At 37.1% G+C, this 17,975-nt stretch overlaps 1 protein-coding gene across 1 annotated transcript in view; it reads right to left on the reverse strand.

Moving 5' to 3' along the window:
- Positions 1 to 973: 973 nt before the first annotated feature.
- CMC2 (C-X9-C motif containing 2) overlaps positions 974 to 17,975 on the reverse strand; it is an 85,540-nt gene continuing 68,538 nt past the window's right edge. The window contains exons 5-6 of the mRNA XM_077133120.1: positions 6,818 to 6,889; positions 974 to 1,347 (exon numbers count right to left, since the gene is read on the reverse strand). Of these exons, the coding sequence (XP_076989235.1) occupies positions 1,261 to 1,347; positions 6,818 to 6,889 (159 nt within the window). The 3' untranslated portion in view covers positions 974 to 1,260. The remainder of the gene's footprint in view (positions 1,348 to 6,817; positions 6,890 to 17,975) is intronic.

The raw sequence follows: 17,975 nt of genomic DNA on the forward strand, positions 1-17,975 counted from the left end.
ACCTAGACTTTTCCTTAAATCCTACCCTTACTCAGTCATGATGCTTCTATAGCCAAACTCCCCTCAAGTTCAGTCTCTCCTCTTGATCTCCAAAACCACTTCTTTCACTCAGGCCCTCATTTTTCACCTAACTTAAAGCAAAAATCTAATTGTTCTCCCTGAGTCCATCTCCCTTTTCCTTCCAACTTATCCACCAAACTACAACCATAAAAATCTCACTACAGTAAAAACTGAAACACATCATCCTTCCAACTAACCCTCCCTTCCCAAATTCTAATCAACATATTAGAATCTGCAACCAGTCATCACAGCACTGAAGGTAAAATTCCATCAGAATTCAAAGCCATTTGTGGTCTTCCTCTACCATCAGCTTCCATATTCCAGTCATGCCATACAATCTACAGTTCCCCAAAAAATACCGTTTTCCACTCAGATTGTCAAAGGCTATCTTTTCTAAGTAGCTTTCGTGGAATGGCCCCCTTCTCCCTAAAGGCTGGGCATGGATACCTCTTCTATATTTTCTTTCATCAATCTAATTTTGGCACTCACCACCCTACTACAAAATAGTCAAATGGTCAGTTTACTACACACCTCTAAAGGCAAAATACCTCATTTCTGTACCTATGTCTGTGCTATTTGACGTTTCAGGGAAACTGAGTAATATAATACAATCTCAATCATGACTTCAGAATTAATTCTACTTCTTCCCCCAATCCCTTCATCTAAAGTCTATTAACCTCTATAATCACCTAACTAGGTGACTGTCTAGTCTCCTGAACACCTCATGTGGCGGAGATATTACTTATTAATACTGACGCCAACAAGCCCTCATGCTAGGCATTATACACAAAATTCCACTGGCTGGAACTCACAATCTATCCCCTGACTCCTCATCAGACAAGAAAACCAAGGTCCTCCCATGGCAATGGCTAGAAGCTGCTGACTTACATATTAACACAGGTCTCAGAAATATGATTAAAATACATTATTTTATTGAGGGAGATAAGTTACTTAGAGGTGAACTGGCTACAGACAAAAGGAAGGAACGTATTAGAAGTCGGGTTTGTTAGCAGGAGATACTACTATTACTAAAGCCTCCATGCAACACATATTCAGATTCTAGGATCCCCTTTATTACATGGTTCAAAAATGGGTCGCATCTTTTAGTCAAAGGACCATGGAGATGTAACAGGATGCTTCAGCTAACAAACAAGAGTCTTTAGGTCTTCTCTCAGCCAAGGCATCCAGTGAAAACATAATTTACTTTTCAGATTCCTCTGGAGGATTAAAAAGTCTCTTTCTCATCGCATTGCCATGCTCCCTGCTCTTGGTTCTCTTTGCTGCATACTGGAAAATAAAAGGAAGAAAGGGAAGAGAAAAGAGACAGCAGATTACAACACTATTTACATGAATTAAATCTTAAGAAATATTTATAAAATAAAAATGCTTTTACTGCCAAAGTTCTGACTTTTTCTACCATTTCAAATGAATCTAAGATTTGAAACAGTGACCTTAGAGGAAATGTAACATAATTTCATTCAATATAGTACAGCACTTATGTCCTAACACGGGCCTAAATACTTTCTGAATTAATTTCTTCCCAAAATACGGATTAAGTAAATATCCAGGCATGAACTAGGTTTGTTTGTTGCCCAGGTCATATTACTCTGCTAGTTAGAGGGACTCTACCTTTAGAGGAACCCTGTTTTTATTGTTGGACAATTTTACCTGTTCCAAAGTTCATGTCTTCCTGTAAATTCTCCTACTGCCTTCTATTTCTTCTGGCCCGCTAAAATCTTCCAAATGTCTTATTACAGGTAAGCCACTGAATACCTAGGCTTATTCTTCAGGCTGAACATCCCTGGTTTCTATAACTGTTCCAAAGAATATGGCTTCTACTTTCTAATGTCTTATGTAAAAAATGCCTTTTATTTTAGAAAGCATATTGATGTCAATGTTCCTCATAAAAAGTATCACAAGCAGAATTAAATAAAGTCCTCTAGAAATAATCTGGCAGATGTGGACTACGTAAGCCTATGATTTCTTGTGACTCAGACACATTAAATTTCTACAAATATTACCGAAAAGAACAAATTGGGTCTTAGTGACTGTTCTAGTTTGCTAGCTGCCGGAATGCAATATACCAGAAATGGAATGGCTTTTAAAAAGGGAATTCAATGAGTTGCTAGTTTACAGTTCTAAGGCCAAGAAAATGTCCCAATTAAAACAAGTCTATAGAAATGTCCAATCTAAGGCATCCATCCAGGGAGATGATCTGATTACAGTTTCAAACATACAGTATTGAATAGGGATTATTCTACCTTTATGAAATGGGATTTTGATCAAAACATGGCTTTTCTGGGGGGCATACCTCCTTTTAAACCAGCACAGTGACCATATTACACTATCAGCACTTAAGATCAACTAAACTTCTCGGGTTTTTTCTCATCATGACAAAGATCAAAGTTGATTCTCCCAAAATCTAATGTTTCTGTCATCAATTGGCTCTAGATGCAGTTTTCACCTTAGAAGCCTAATATTCTAATCTGGCCAGCAGGTTATAAATTAACAGGAAAACAGGAGCCTATCCCTTAGAAAAAGTACTTAGAATTTCTAAAAAACAAAAAGACCCATAAGGTTATTAACGTATGTTTAAAGGAGAGAAACTTGAATATAAATATTTATATATATGTGTATACTTATAGGCTTGTAATATATACACCAATATAAACATATTTTAAAGGTGAATGAAGGATTCCTGGACAAAGCGGGAAAAAAGTAAAACTTTAAGAAAATCAAAACAGAAAACAAAAAAATACCAAAAACAAAAACTTAAGAATATTGGAATAACTGAACATCAAAATCTTTTAGGATATGGCCAAACATCAAAATCTTTTAAGATATGGCCAAAGAGGCCATAGAAATCAAAGTGAGAGAACTAAACAAGGACTTGACCTAATTTCCACCCACCCTCCCTTCCCGGAGGCAAAATGATTTTGAGTTACTTCATTCTTTTGGGCCAGTATTCTCACATATAAAAATTGGTCTAGATAACAATTAACAAGTTTCCTAGGCCTAAAGTTTTGATTCTAGAATCCTAACATATCTTCTTCTGGAATGACAATTCTCAAACATTTTTTTCTCCCTCATAAAGGGCCACTTCTAATTACAGAAAAAGCATTAGATCCCTTCAACTGAAATCATTCTTTTTATCAGCCATACATCAAGTTTCCTTTTAAAATTGTTGGGAACAAAAGATCTTATTACTTTAAAAAAGTTTTATTTTCAAAAACCACTATTTTAGAAGATGGAGAGATAGCCCGTCTGGCGAAAATACTAGTACATATCCTTAATTATGGATTAATTATGGATTAAGGATATGTACTAGTATTATACATAAGGAATGATGATCTTGAAAGTATGTCTTCAGTAGGTAATATTTCAAAAAGTAGGCCAGTAAAGTAAGTTGTAGAGCAAATTAAAATATAGTCTATCCACAACATTCCACCAAATACTCACTAACAGAGCTGAGAACCACCTGGGAAGAAAATTTCATTAGAAGATCTCCTCACCAAACCAATGGCAAAATTATTGAACTATGGGGGAAAAATATCTAAACATAGGAAAAAGCTATCCTATATGACTAACTGAAAGGGCATGTGAAAAATAAACAATCATATTGAATAAAATACTACAAGCTTTATTTTTCCATAAGCTTATTAAAACAGGGACACAACCCTAGGTTTAGTTTCCATATAAACTAGGACTTAGAAAAACAGAAAAAATGTTTTCAAAATAATTTTAGAACACTTATACATGTACACATATGTGCACACAAAGAAAACTTTGACCCTTAACTGAGAACTCCAGAAAGTATTTCAAACAATATAGATAGCACACTGAAAATGGATTCCAGGAAAGAAAACTAAAAAGCCCTAGAGTGAAAAATACGCAAAATAAAGAAAGATAAGATGCTTGATAGCTTCCAATATTGTACCTAATACTTTCATGAGTAGTAGGTACAATATTTTTCCCCTTATTAGGCTAATAAGGGGAAAAAAACAACAGTTCAAAAACAGAAAATGAAGCTAGGAAGGTTGATTTTCAGTAGTTATACATTTTTAAAGGTTCTTAAAACTCTGATGGACAAAGCAAAAATGGAATGAAATTTATTTTCAAAGGTATAAGATGGGTTCTGCTTGGTTAGCAGATGTACAAACAAGGCAAAAAATGGAATGGAATTTATTTTCAAAGGTTCAAGATGTGCTCTGCTTGTTTAGCAGTACTTGGGAAAGACAATGGACTAGGAGCTTTAGCTTTTTGTCCAACTCCAAGTCACAGCCTAAAACTGGGTTTAGATGATGGTTTTCCCAAACAAGTAAAAATAAAAACCCTGTGGCTTGTACCTACCATAATTACAGAGAAAATCAGAATTTTAAAGTTGGAAAGAGTCTAAGCTTAACCAACTCATTTTATGTATAAGGAAATTAGGAACCAAAGAGTTTTAGTTGCCCATAGCCCAGTATTTCTGTTGAAAAGATTCAATTCCCTAAACCTTAAAATTCATCTATAGAGATAAGAACGGAGCTGATTGGATAGGATTAACCCCAGAATACAGGGTAAAGGATGGATATGGTCCATTTTTTAAAACTTCAACTTCTCTGTGAGACTAAAGGGATAGATGTTCATTCGGTGCAAAATTTGTATTTTGGGTAGTACATTACATAATTTAACTTTTATGGTTAGTTTCATTGAATACCATAAATACACAAAATCTTGAACAGGGCATGAGATCTTGTTGGTTTGTTCAGATTAGTGTGATGCCTTGATAAATCTCAAAGTAATAGGGACAGTGAATAAAAAAGTATTTGCAAAGTCCCCTTGGGGGACTGGGGAGAAAGGAGGAAATATTCAACTTCCCCGTTTGGGGAATTCCTGATATTCTTGCAAGCAGTGGGAACAACCAATTCAATAGTCTGAGCCCTCCATCTTGGGGTTCTGCCTTCATGACACTTATTCTTGCTAAGCCTATTTATAATTATGCCTAAGAGTCACCCTTGGAGGACCTCTTTTGTTGCTCAGATGTGGCCTCTCTCTCTAAGCCAACTCAGCAGGTGAACTCACTGCCCTCCCCCTACCCCCACAATACATGGGACATGACTCCCACATGGGACATGACTCCATGACTCCCAGGGAGTATAAATCTCCCTGGCAATGTGGGAAAGAACTCCCAGGATGAGCCACAACCCAGCATCATGGGACTGAGAAAGCCTTCTTGACCAAAAGGCAAAGAGGGAAATCAGACAAAATAAGGTTTCTGTGGCTGAGAGATTTCAGAGTCAAGAGGTTATCCTGGAGGTTATTCTTATGCATTATATAGATATCCCTTTTTAGTTTATGGTGGATTAGAATGGCGGGAGGGAAGTACCTGAAACCGCTGAGCTGTGTTCCAATAGCCTTGATTCTTGAAGATGACTGTATAACAATATAGCTTTTACAATGTGTGTGATTGTAAAAATCTATGCCTGTTGTTCCTTTTATCCAGGGTATGGACAGATGAATAAAAAAAAATAAGGATAAAAAATAAATAAATAATAGGAGGGATAAAGGGTAAAAAACTGGTTAGACTGAAATACTAGGGGTGAGTGAGAGGGAGGGGTGAGGGGTTTGGGATGTATGGGTGTGTTGGTTTGAAAGGATGTATGGACCCTAGAAAAGCCATGTTTTAATCAAAATCCCATTTTGTAAAGGCAGAATAATCCCTATTCAATACTGTATGTTTGAATCTGTAATTAGATCATCTCCCTCGAGATGTAACCCAATCAAGAGTTGTTAGGCTGGATTGGGGGAAATGTGTCTCCACCCATTTGGGTGGGTCCTGATTAGTTTCTGAAGTCCTATAAAAGAGGAAACATCTTGGAGAATGAGAGAGATTCAGAGAGAACAGAACGACATAGGCACAATAAGCAGAGAGTCCATCAGCCAGCGACCTTTGGAAATAAAGAAGGAAAACACCTCCTGGGGAGCTTCTCTGAAGGGAAGCCAGGAGAGAAAGCTAGCAGATGATGCTGTGTTTGCCACATGACTTTCCAGATGAGAGAGAAACCCTGACCCTGTTTGCCATGTGCCTTCTTACTTGAGAGAGAAACCCTGAACTTCATCAGCCTTCTTGAACCAAGGTATCTTTCCCTGGATGCCTTAGCTTGGACATTTCTATAGTCTCATTTTAATTGCAACATTTTCTCAGCCTTAGAACTGTAAAGTAGCAACTTATTAAATTCCCCTTTTTAAGAAGCCATTCTGTTTCTGGTATATTGCATTCCGGCAGCTAGCAAACTAGAACAACGGGTTTTTTTCTTTTTTCTTTTTTATCTCTTCCTCTGGAGTGATGTATATGTTCCAAGCATGGTCATGGTGATGAGTGCACAGCTATATGACAATGGTATGGGCCAATGATTGTGTACCACGTATGGACTGTATGTGTGTGAAGATTTCTCAATAAAAATATTAAAAAAAAAAACTTGTCTAGATGAGTTGCAGCGATTATAATAAGGAAGTTGTTTACATTTGTGTGCATGGCCAAAAAATGCAAATGCTCTAAAACTATCCCCAAAGAGGCTTTCATTTCTCCACTAGTTTTCGGAGACGTTATATGTATGAAGTCAACTTTCTCGGTTATACTAAAATTTGGAAAAAATTTAATGATGACAACAATATATAATATTGTTCAAAAATATTCTGTCCTAAATATATATATATATATATAGATATTCTGTCCTATTGTTCAACCATTTTCATTCTTTGGCACTTTTCTTACCTCATTCTTTAAGCATTTTCTCATCTCCCGATCAAGATCATTGCAGTGACCAAAAAATTTCAGAATGCTGTGCTAAAAGGAAGAAAAGGGCAAAATATTTCATCCCATAATACTTTAAAGTCTGTGGCACATAGAATTTAAACACTTATTTCTACAGAAATGAGTTTAATGTGTTACTGTATTAGGAAGCAATAACAGTTAAATTACATGTATAAAATTTACAAATAAACAGGCTTCTCCTGGTCCTACCTACTAAGGAAGAAAATAAATGAAAAATAAAAAGACCTCTTCCTTGATAAAAGGGAAGCCTATTATCCCACCAAAACCTTACAAAGATCACATGTAAGCAGCTATAACCCTCTACTAAATTTTTTCTTTAAGGAACATGCTAAAACCACAGCACAACCAAACTAGTAATCTCACTAGCAAAGACTCCATTCCATAGAAAGGTTATCTGGTAAATGCTTGGTGGCAAAGTAATTTTCTAATTTGCCTCCATTAAAAATACATCATAACTACGCAACACTATTATTAGGCAACCCGCATAAGCCATATAAAATAAGCCAAAAAATTCACAATATAAGAATACTCATGAGCCCTTCCGGAGAAGATGGCGGCTTAGTAAGACGCGCGGGTCTTAGATCCTCCTCCAGAAAAGCAACTAAAGAAACAGAAACAATACGAAACAGCTCCCGGAGTCACGACAGAGACCAAAAAAGACAGCATACCCCATTCTGGAACGGCTGAATGGGTAGGGAGAATCCACTGCTGTGAGATACCCGAGGGGTGCACGTTTTCCCGGCTGGGGTGGCTGGCGTCTGGGGTCCCCTCCACGCACGTGGCTCCCCGGTCTGACTGGGAACATTGGATAGCGGGGCCCTCCCGTCACGCTTGGCGTCTCGGGCCAGCTGGGCAATTTGGACCAGCACTCCCCCAAGCCACGGCCAGCGACCCCCGCCTCCACGCGCAGTTTCCCGGGCCGACTGCCCCGCAGACAAACGACCGCCACGAGCGCCACCTACTGGGCAGGAAAAGAAAAACAGAGCCCAGAGATTACACAGAAAAACCTTTCAACCAGCTGGGTCCCACACCCAGGGAGATCTGATCAAATGCCCAGACACCAGCAGAAAATAATGGATGACGCTCGGAAAATTGAAGATATGGCCCAGTCAAAGGAACAAACCAATAGTTCAAATGAGATACAGGAGCTGAGACAACTAATGCTGAATATACGAACAGAAATGGAAAAACTCTTCAAAAACCAAATCAATAAATTGAGGGAGGACATGAAGAAGATATGGGCTGAACAAAAAGAAGAAATAGAAAATCTGAAAAAACAAATCACAGAACTTGTGGGAGTGAAGGACAAAGAAGAAAAAATGGAAAAAACAATGGATACCTACAATGGTAGATCTAAAGAGACAGAAGCTACAATTAGTGAACTGGAGGATGGAACAACTGAATTCCAAAAAGAAACAGAAACTATAGGGAAAAGAATGGAAAAACTTGAGCAGGGAATCAGGGAACTGAATGACAATATGAAGCGCACAAATATACGTGTTGTGGGTGTCCCAGAAGGAGAAGAGAAGGGAAAAGGAGGAGAAAAACTAATGGAAGAAATTATCACTGAAAATTTCCCAACTCTTATGAAAGACCTAAATATACAGATCCAAGAAGTGCAGCGCACCCCAAAGAGAATAGACCCAAATAGGCGTTCTCCAAGACATTTACTAGTTAGAATGTCAGAGGTCAAAAAGAAAGAGAGGATCTTGAAAGCAGCAAGAGAAAAACAATCTGTCACATACAAGGGAAACCCAATAAGACTATGTGTAGATTTCTCAGCAGAAACCATGGAAGCTAGAAGAAAGTGGGATGATATATTTAAATCACTAAAAGAGAAAAACTGCCAACCAAGACTCCTATATCCAGCAAAATTGTCCTTCAAAAATGAAGGAGAAATTAAAACATTTATAGACAAAAAGTCACTGAGAGAATTTGCGACCAAGAGACCAGCTCTGCAAGAAATACTAAAGGGAGCACTAGAGTCAGATACGAAAAGACAGAAGAGAGAGATATGGAAAAGAGTGTAGAAAGAAGGAAAATCAGATATGATATATATAATACAAAAGCCAAAATGGTAGAAGAAAATATTATCCAAACAGTAATAACACTAAAAGTTAATGGACTGAATTTCCCAATCAAAAGACATAGAATGGCAGAATGGATTACGACCCAGCAATACCACTGCTAGGTATCTACTCAAAGGACTTAAGGGCAAAGACACAGACGGACATTTGCACACCAGTGTTTATAGCAGCATTATCTACAACTTCAAAGAGATGGAAATAGCCAAAATGCCCATCAACAGACGAGTGGCTAAACAAACTGTGGCGTATACCTACGATGGAATATTATGCAGCTTTAAGACAGACTAAACTTATGAAGCATGTAATAACATAGATGGACCTAGAGAACATTATGCTGAGTGAGTCTAGCCAAAAACTAAAGGACAAATACTGTATGGTCCCACTGATGTGAACCGACATTCGAGAATCAGCTTGGACTATATCATTGGTAACAGAGACCAGCAGGAGTTAGAAACAGGGTAAGATAATGGGTAATTGGAGCTGAAGGGATACAGACTGTGCAACAGGACTAGATACAAAAACTCAAAAATGGACAGCACAATAATACCTAAGTGTAATGTAACTATGTTGGAACACTGAATGAAGCTGCACCTGAAATATGGTTTTTTGTTTGTTTGTTTGTGTGTTTGTATCTTTTGTTTTTGTTTTTTTCTTTTTCCTTTTTATATATATATATATTATTAGTATTATTATTTTAATTCTCTTCTCTATATTAACATTCTATATGTTTTTCTGCTGTTTTGCTAGTTCTTTTCCTAAATCGATGCAAATGTACTAAGAAATGATGATCATACATCTATGTGATGATACTAAGAATTACTGAGTGCATGTGTAGAATGGAATGATTTCTAAATGTTGTGTTAATTTCTTTTCTTTTTTTTGATTAATAAAAAAATTAAAAAAAAAAAAAAAAAGAATACTCATGAAATTCAAAGTCTACTTCGTTTAAAAAATAAAAGTTAAAATGTCCTAGTGGTCTCAGGTCCTACAACTATTACTATGGCAAAAAGTATGAGTACGCCAAAGAGTGTTAAGATAAAAGACAGTCAAAGACTCTGAATTTTAGCAGAGTCATAATGAGCGTGCTTGCACTTACTGATATTTAAAGGGGGGTCAGATAACATGGTAGATGATCTGCTGTAATGACATTCCGCAAACACTAAACTTATAGTTGTAATAATAAGCATATCTTTTCCTTTCTTTCAAAATTAAGGCTTTCATGGAAACCAGATAACACATAATTAATAAGATATGCCACATGCTGTTTCTTTTTATCCTGCTTCATCGCCACTTTAAATGTCCTTTCTTCATATAAATGGTAAGAATTTTTCTGGCAAGAATTTAAGATCAACTAAGATGTCTTCCTGATTACAAATGGTATGGCCTTTTCAGAACAAATATTTGCTATGCATTTTTCCTAAACTTGTCCTTTGACAACAAAAAAACAGGGACAATGCATTTTCCTACATCTTCTGGCAAAGTAGAAAATACAAAGAATTAGACTTTTAGAATTTAAGGCAGTAAGTATTTCATTATTTAGTTTACATTAATCCATATCATCCCTTATGCATACCTTGATCTCTTATGTCAAAGATCCAAAACAATAACTAATGTATGCTTGCTTTCCCCTCAGTATCAGCTAAGCCCAAATCAGAATTATACTCTTAAGACATTACATGAAAAACACTAAGCCCCACATGCCCTGGTGGAGTTGGTAAAAGGAACACCCACAGACTGTGATTCTCGTCTATGTACATGGTGTAAGTCTCTAGGACCTGATGATACCTACTCCTAGAGAACCAAAGTGACAGAGCAATTGAGTGAATAAAATGAGTTCAGCAATAGATTCCTGAGTACAGTCCACTGGAGGACAATGTCCCTGGCACTAAGGATCCAACAGTGAGCATGGCAAACCTGGGCCCTACTTGCATAGCACATAGTCAAAGAGAAGAACCTAAGTAGAAGCGAAGTCCAGGAATACTTAGAGGTTCCCAAGATTTTCAGGGGGCCATGAGGTCAAAACTATTTTCTTAATAATAAAAATACTTTGTCTTAATAAAGTGTCAATGGCTGAGAGATTCCAAACAGAGTCGAGAGGTTACCCTGGAGGTTATTCTTATGCATTAAATAGATATCACCTTGTTAGTCAAGATGTAGTGGAAAGGCTGGAGGGAATTGCCCGAAAATGTGGAGCTGTGTTCCAGTAGCCATGTTTCTTGAAGATGATTGTATAATGATACAGCATTCACAACGTGACTGTGATTGTGACAACCTTGTGTCTGATGCTCCTTTTATTTACCTTATCAACAGAAGAGTAAAACATATGGAATAAAGATGAATAATAGGAGGAACAAATGTTAAAATAAATTTAGAGTGAAATGCTGGTGATCAGTGAGGGGGAGGGGTTGGGGGTAATGGTATGGATGAATTTTTTTCTGTTTTCTTTTTATTTCTTTTTCTGAATAGATGCAAATGTTCCAAGAAATGATCATGATGATGAATATGCAACTATGTGATGATATCGTGAATTACCAATTATATATGTAGAATGGAATGATGAAAAGTTACGAATGTTTGCGTTTGGTTCTTTTTTGGTATTTTTTTAAAAATTTTTTAATTAATTAAAAAAAAAACTTTGTCTTGCTCACTTTTATTCTATCACAGGGATACAGTGGAGTCATCCAGAGGCTACAAGTGTGGCAACAAAATAAATGTAGGTCCAGCTGTATTCTACTAAGTTAGACATTAGAAGAAATTGCAGAAATGCAAGGGCAATGTCACTATTTTCATCCTTTTGTTTTGGAAAACATCTTTATGAAAAATAAACATTTAAGTTAACATGTAATTTTTAAATAAATTAATGTGATTTAAAATTTGTATTAATTTCTAAATTCAGTAAATATTGGTAGATATAACCCACATAAACAAAAGCTCATTGGGGTCTTCAATAATGTTTAAGAGTGTAAAAGAACGTGGAAGCAAAAAGTGTAAGAAAAACTGTCATAAAGTAAAAAATATTTAATGTTAGATGAAATACATGCTGCTCCTGGAGTTCAGAGTGACCATATTAAGAGAAACTAGGCTGGGAAAGGAGAAAAGGAAGAGGAAACAACAAATTAAGCTAGTAAAGCCTAGTATGAACAAAACCTGGTATAGTAAATAGTAAGTGGAGATAGGAAATTTCTAAGTTAAACAAAGGAAAAAGTAAGTACAAAGTCTTATGAGAAAAAAATATCAGGCTCCAGGAACTAAAATGGTTTAGTATAACTGCAGAAAAGAACATGCAGGAATGGGAGTGGGGTTATTGGGGAAGCTAAAAAGATAGGTAGGAACTAGGACCATGAAATCCTAGAAATATGAGTTAAGAAACTTAGACTTTGTTCTATACGCAAAGGAAGCCATGAAAGGGAACAACAATTAAACTTTTGGAAAAATCAATCTAGCTGTAGTATGGAAAGTGGGTTAGGAGAGAGGACAAAATAGGAGACCAGTTAAAAGTCAGTTACAGGGTTCTCAGTAAGAAAATGTTAAAATGGACTACAATGGTGGCACTAACAATGGAGAATAATGACTGAACAGATGATCAGCAGAGACAAGGGGCTGTACTTGGTGAGGGCTGAGGTGTGAGAGGTGAGGGAGATGGAAGAATTAAAGATGACACTAGTTTCTGGCTCAAATAACTCACTCACTAAGGACATCCTTTAAAAAGAGGGAAGAAAATGTGCACGGGTAGTTCAGTGATAGAACTCTCGCCCTACCACATGGGAGACCTGGGATCAATTCCCCAGCCCATGCTCTCCAAAAAAAAATCAACAAATAGTGCTACAGTAACAGTATGTTCATATGGAAAAGAATGAAATAAGAGCCTCACCGCTAGACACACAAAAAACAGTTAAGGCAGAGCTCTGGGAAGATAGGGGAGTGGGGAGGACTGGAGCCACCCTGCTCCGTGGGTCAAGATAGGAGACAGGGAGAGAATGACCCAGACTGCAGTCTCGAGGAGTGAGTGATCAAAGAGGATTTTCACTGTTTACTGGAGAGACGTGAGGGGATCGGAACAGGGAGAGCAGGGTGGGTCTGACAGGCTCTGACCCCACCAAGAGCAGATGGAGGTGCATGGGGAATTGAAGATCTGAGGGAACTGACCACCCCTCTGTTCCAGCCTGTCCCAGTTTCTGGCTGGGGAGGCCTTCCCAAGCGGCTCCACAGTCAGTGCTAAGCACAGGAAGCCCAGAGACATGCCTGGCCATCCACCACGAAGACCCACACTGCTGGGGCACTGGGGAAAGTTGCCCGGCCGGACACAGTAAATGGCAGATCTGCCGGGTGCTGTGGTTCAGCTGCTTCTCCAGCCACTGCAGTTGGCTACCCCATCTCATGCTGGGAACAGACACTCCTCTGCCCCCCATCACACATGCCCTCTTCCCAGTAGGCAGCTGCAGTCGGGGAAAGGTGGGCTTGAGGAGAGATGCCTCAGGAACACCACCTGATGGGAAGAAATGGTAAGTGCAGTCTGGCACTTTTCATTTAAGACATTTCTTTCTATTTATTATTATTTCTTATTTCATAACTTTACTTTTATATATCTTTATTTTAATATTTTATTTCTTATTTATTTCCTCTCCTTTCTGTAGGCATCGGTCTGAGTTCATTCCCAATATATCTTGGGGTGTCTCCTCCTGACTTTAGGGCCTACTACTGTTGAGGTATTTTTCTTTTTTTTTCATATTTAAAAATATATGATTATTATTATTAAGTGCGTGGGCTGGGAGTCTAGCCTGGGTCTCCAGTGTGGCGGGCAATATGAGAATGAACTATCCATGCACCCTTGTCTAGATTTTAATAGACTCTAAAGTAGAATTGTACCCCCTACAATTTGGCAGAGAATTACTGGCACACCAAGCACAAAAGGAAACCTTAAACACAAAACCAAATAAATACAAAACTTTAGATGAATTAAGGAAACTAACTTGCAAAATAACATTATTGAGATAATTCAATGCCCCAAACACAACAGAAAATCACCAAGCATGTGAAGATCAAAGTAGAAATGGCCCAGCAAAACGACCAAATCAAAACACCAGATGGGATACAGAATACAGAACTCTCAAATGATATTTATAAAGAAATAAAGGATATCAGGAAGACACTAAAAGAGCACTAAGAAGAATTCAAAAGATTAAATAGAAAAATGGGAGCTCTCACAGAAATGAAAGATTCAGTAGACCAAATTAGAAATATACTAGAGACAAACAATAGCAGATTCAAAGAAGCAGAAGGAAGAATAACTGAGACAGAAGACAGAACAACTGAACTAGTGCGCACAAAAGAGTAAACGGCAAGAAAGATGGAAAAAATGGAACTGGATCTTAGAGAAATGATGGATAACAAAAAGGCACTCAAATATAAGAATCACTGGTGCCCGAATGGGGAAGAGAAAGGGCTAGGAAGGTTAGTTGAAGATATAGAGAACTTTCCAACCCTTATAAAAGATATAAATATACAAATCAAAGAGGCCTAACAAACTCCAAATAGAATAAATCCAAGTAGTCCTACTCTAACACACATACTAATCCAACTGTCAAATGTGGAACAGAAGCAGAAAGTCCCAAAAACACCATGAAAAAAGCAGTCTACAACATACAAGGGAAAACATGTAAGACTGAGCTCAGATGACTCAAAAGGCGCCATGGAAGCAAGAAGGCAGTTGTATGATATATTTATACATACATCATTTATACATATATTTTGAATGAGAAAGGCTTTTGGCCAGAATTGTTTATCCAGCCAAGTTGTCTTGCACAATTGACAGAGAGATTAAAATTTTGAAAGACAAACAAAGTGAGAACTAGTCAACAAGAGACCTGCGCTACAGGGCGCTGAAGATAGATGGTAATTAATATTTTAAAATGTCACCTTATGTGTGAGACTAAAGCAAAAAACGTATATTTGGTATAAAATTTATATTTTGACTAGTGCATTAACTAATATAACTTATGTAGACAGCTTAATTGAACACCATAAGTACATGGAACCTTGAGTAGGACATGAGATTTTGTTGGTTTGTCCAGAGTGATGCCCTGAGAAATCCCAGAGTGATTTGATCAGTGAATAAAAAAGTATTTGCAAAGTCCCCTTCATGGAATGATGAGAATGGGGGAAAATTCAACTTCCCCAAGTTGAATTCTTGATATTCTCACAAGCAGTGTAGACAATCAAAGCTATAGGCTGAGCCCCCAGTCTTGAGGTTTGTTCATATGAAACTTAACCCCACAAAGGATAGGTCAAGCCTACTTAAAATTAGGCCTAAGAGTTACACCCAGGAGAACCTCTTTTGTTGCTCAGATGTGGCCTCTCTCTCCAGCCAACACAACAAGCAAACTTACCACCCTTTCCCTGTCTACGAGGGACATGACTCCCAGGGGTGTGGATCTTCCTGGCAAAGTGGGACAGAAATCCTAGAATGAGCTGAGACTCAGCATCAAGGGATTGAGGAAAAACCCTAGAATGAGCTGAGACTCATCATCAAGGGACTGAGAAAACCTTCTTAACCAAAAGGGGGAACAGTGAAATGAGATGAAGTGTCAATGGCTGAGATATTCCAAACGGAGTCGGGAGGTTATCCTGGAGGTTATTCTTACGCATTAAGTAGATATCACCTTGTTATTCAAGATGTAATGGAGAGACTGGAGGGAACTGCCTGAAAATGTAGAGCTGTGTTCTAGTAGCCATGTTTCTTGAAGATGATTGTATAATGATACAGCATTCACAATATGACTGTCTGATTGTGAAAGCCTTGTGTCTGATGCGCCTTTTATCTACCTTGTCAGCAGATGAGTAGAACATATGGAATAAAAATAAATAATAGGGGGAACAAATGTTAAAATAAATTTAGTTTGAAATGCTAGTGATCAATGAAGGCAAGGGGTACAGGGTATGATAGGTATAATCTTTTTTTTTTTCTTTCCTGTGTTCGTTTTATTTCTTTATCTATTGTCTTTTTGTTTCTTTTTCTGAATTAATGCAAATGTTCTAAGAAATGATGAATATGTAACTAGGTGATGATACTGTGAATTACTGATTATGTATGTTGTTTTATTTTGTTTAGTTTTTTAATTAATAAATAAATAATAAAAAAGGATCCTTCTATATGCTGTCTACAGAAAACACATCTTAGACCCAAAGATAAACATAGTTTAAAAGTGAAAGGTTGGGAAAAGATATGTCATGCAAATAACAACCAGAAAAGAGCAGGAGTAGCTATACTAATATCCAACAAATTAGACTTCAAATGTAAAATAGTTAAAAGAGACAAAGAAGGATACTATATACTAATAAAAAGAACAATTCAACATGAAGACATAACAATCATAAATATTTATGCACCAAACCAGAATGCTTTCAAAATACATGAGGCAAATACTGCAAACACTGAAAAGGGAAATAGACACATCTACCATAATAGTTGGAGACTTCAATTCCCCACACTCCTCAATGGACAGAACATCAATAAAGAAGCAGAGAATTTGAATATTACTATAAATGAGCTAGACTTAACAGACATTTATAGGACATTACACCCCACAACAGCAGGTTACACCTTTTTCTCAAGTGCTCATGGATTATTCTCAAAGATAGACCATATGCTGGATCACAAAGCAAGTCTCAACAAATTTAAAAAGATTGAAATCATACAAAACACTTTCTCAGATCATAAAGGAATGAAGTTGGAAATCAATAATAGGCAGAGTGCCAGAAAATTCACAAATATGTGGAGGTTCAACAACACACTCTTAAACAACCAGTGGGTAAAGGAAGAAATTACAAGAGAAATCAGTAAAACCACGAGGCAAATGAAAATGAAAACACAACATATCAAAACTTATGGGACGCAGGAAAGGCAGTGCTAAGAGGGAAATTTATTGCTCTAAATGCCTATATCAAAAAAGAAGAAAGGGCAAAAATTCAGGAATTAACTGTCCACTTGGAAGAATTGGGAGAAAGAACAGCAAACTAACCCAAAAGCAAGCAAAAGGAAAGAAATAACAAAGATTAGAGGAGAAATAAATGAAATTGAGAACATGAAAACAATTGAGAAAATCAATAAAACCAGAATCTGGTTCTATGAGAAAATCAATAAGATTGATGGGCCCTTAGCAAGACTGACAAAAAGAAGAAGAGAGAGGATGCAAACATATAAGATCAGAAATGGAAGAGGAGACATAACCACTGACCCCACAGAAATAAAGGAAGTAATGACAGGATACTATGAACAGCTTTATGCTAATAAATACAACAATGTAGATGAAATGGACAACTTCCTAGAAAGGCATGAACAACCAACTTTGACTCGAGAAGAAACAGATGACCTCAACAAACCAATCACAAGTAAAGAAATTGAATCAGTCATTAAGCTTCCCAAAAAGAAAAGTCCAGGACCAGACGGCTTCACATGTGAATTCTACCAAACATTCCAGAAAGAATTAGTACCAATTCTGCTCAAACTCTTCAAAAAAATTGAAGTGGAGGGAAAGCTACCTAATTCATTCTATGAAGCCAACATCACCCTCATACCAAAACCAGACAAAAATATTACAAAAAAAAGAAAACTACAGACCAATCTCTCTAATGAATATAGATGCAAAAATCCTCAACAAAATTCTATCAAATCGAATCCAGCAACACATTAAAAGAAGTATACATCATGACCAAGTAGGATTCATCCCAGGTATGCAAGGATGGTTCAACATAAGAAAATCAATTAATGTAATACACCATATCAACAAATCAAAGCAGAAAAATCACATGATATCTCAATGATGCAGAGAACGCATTTGACAAAATTCAACATCCTTTCCTGTTGAAAACACTTCAAAGGATAGGAATACAAAGGAACTTCCTTAAAATGATAAAGGGAATATATGAAAAACCCACAGCAAATATCATCCTCAATGATATTAAAAAAACTGAAAACTTTCCCCCTAAGATCAGGAACAAGACAAGGATGTCCA

The sequence above is a fragment of the Tamandua tetradactyla genome, chromosome 16 (assembly GCF_023851605.1).
Source record: "Tamandua tetradactyla isolate mTamTet1 chromosome 16, mTamTet1.pri, whole genome shotgun sequence".
Classification (NCBI taxonomy): Eukaryota; Metazoa; Chordata; class Mammalia; order Pilosa; family Myrmecophagidae; genus Tamandua; species Tamandua tetradactyla.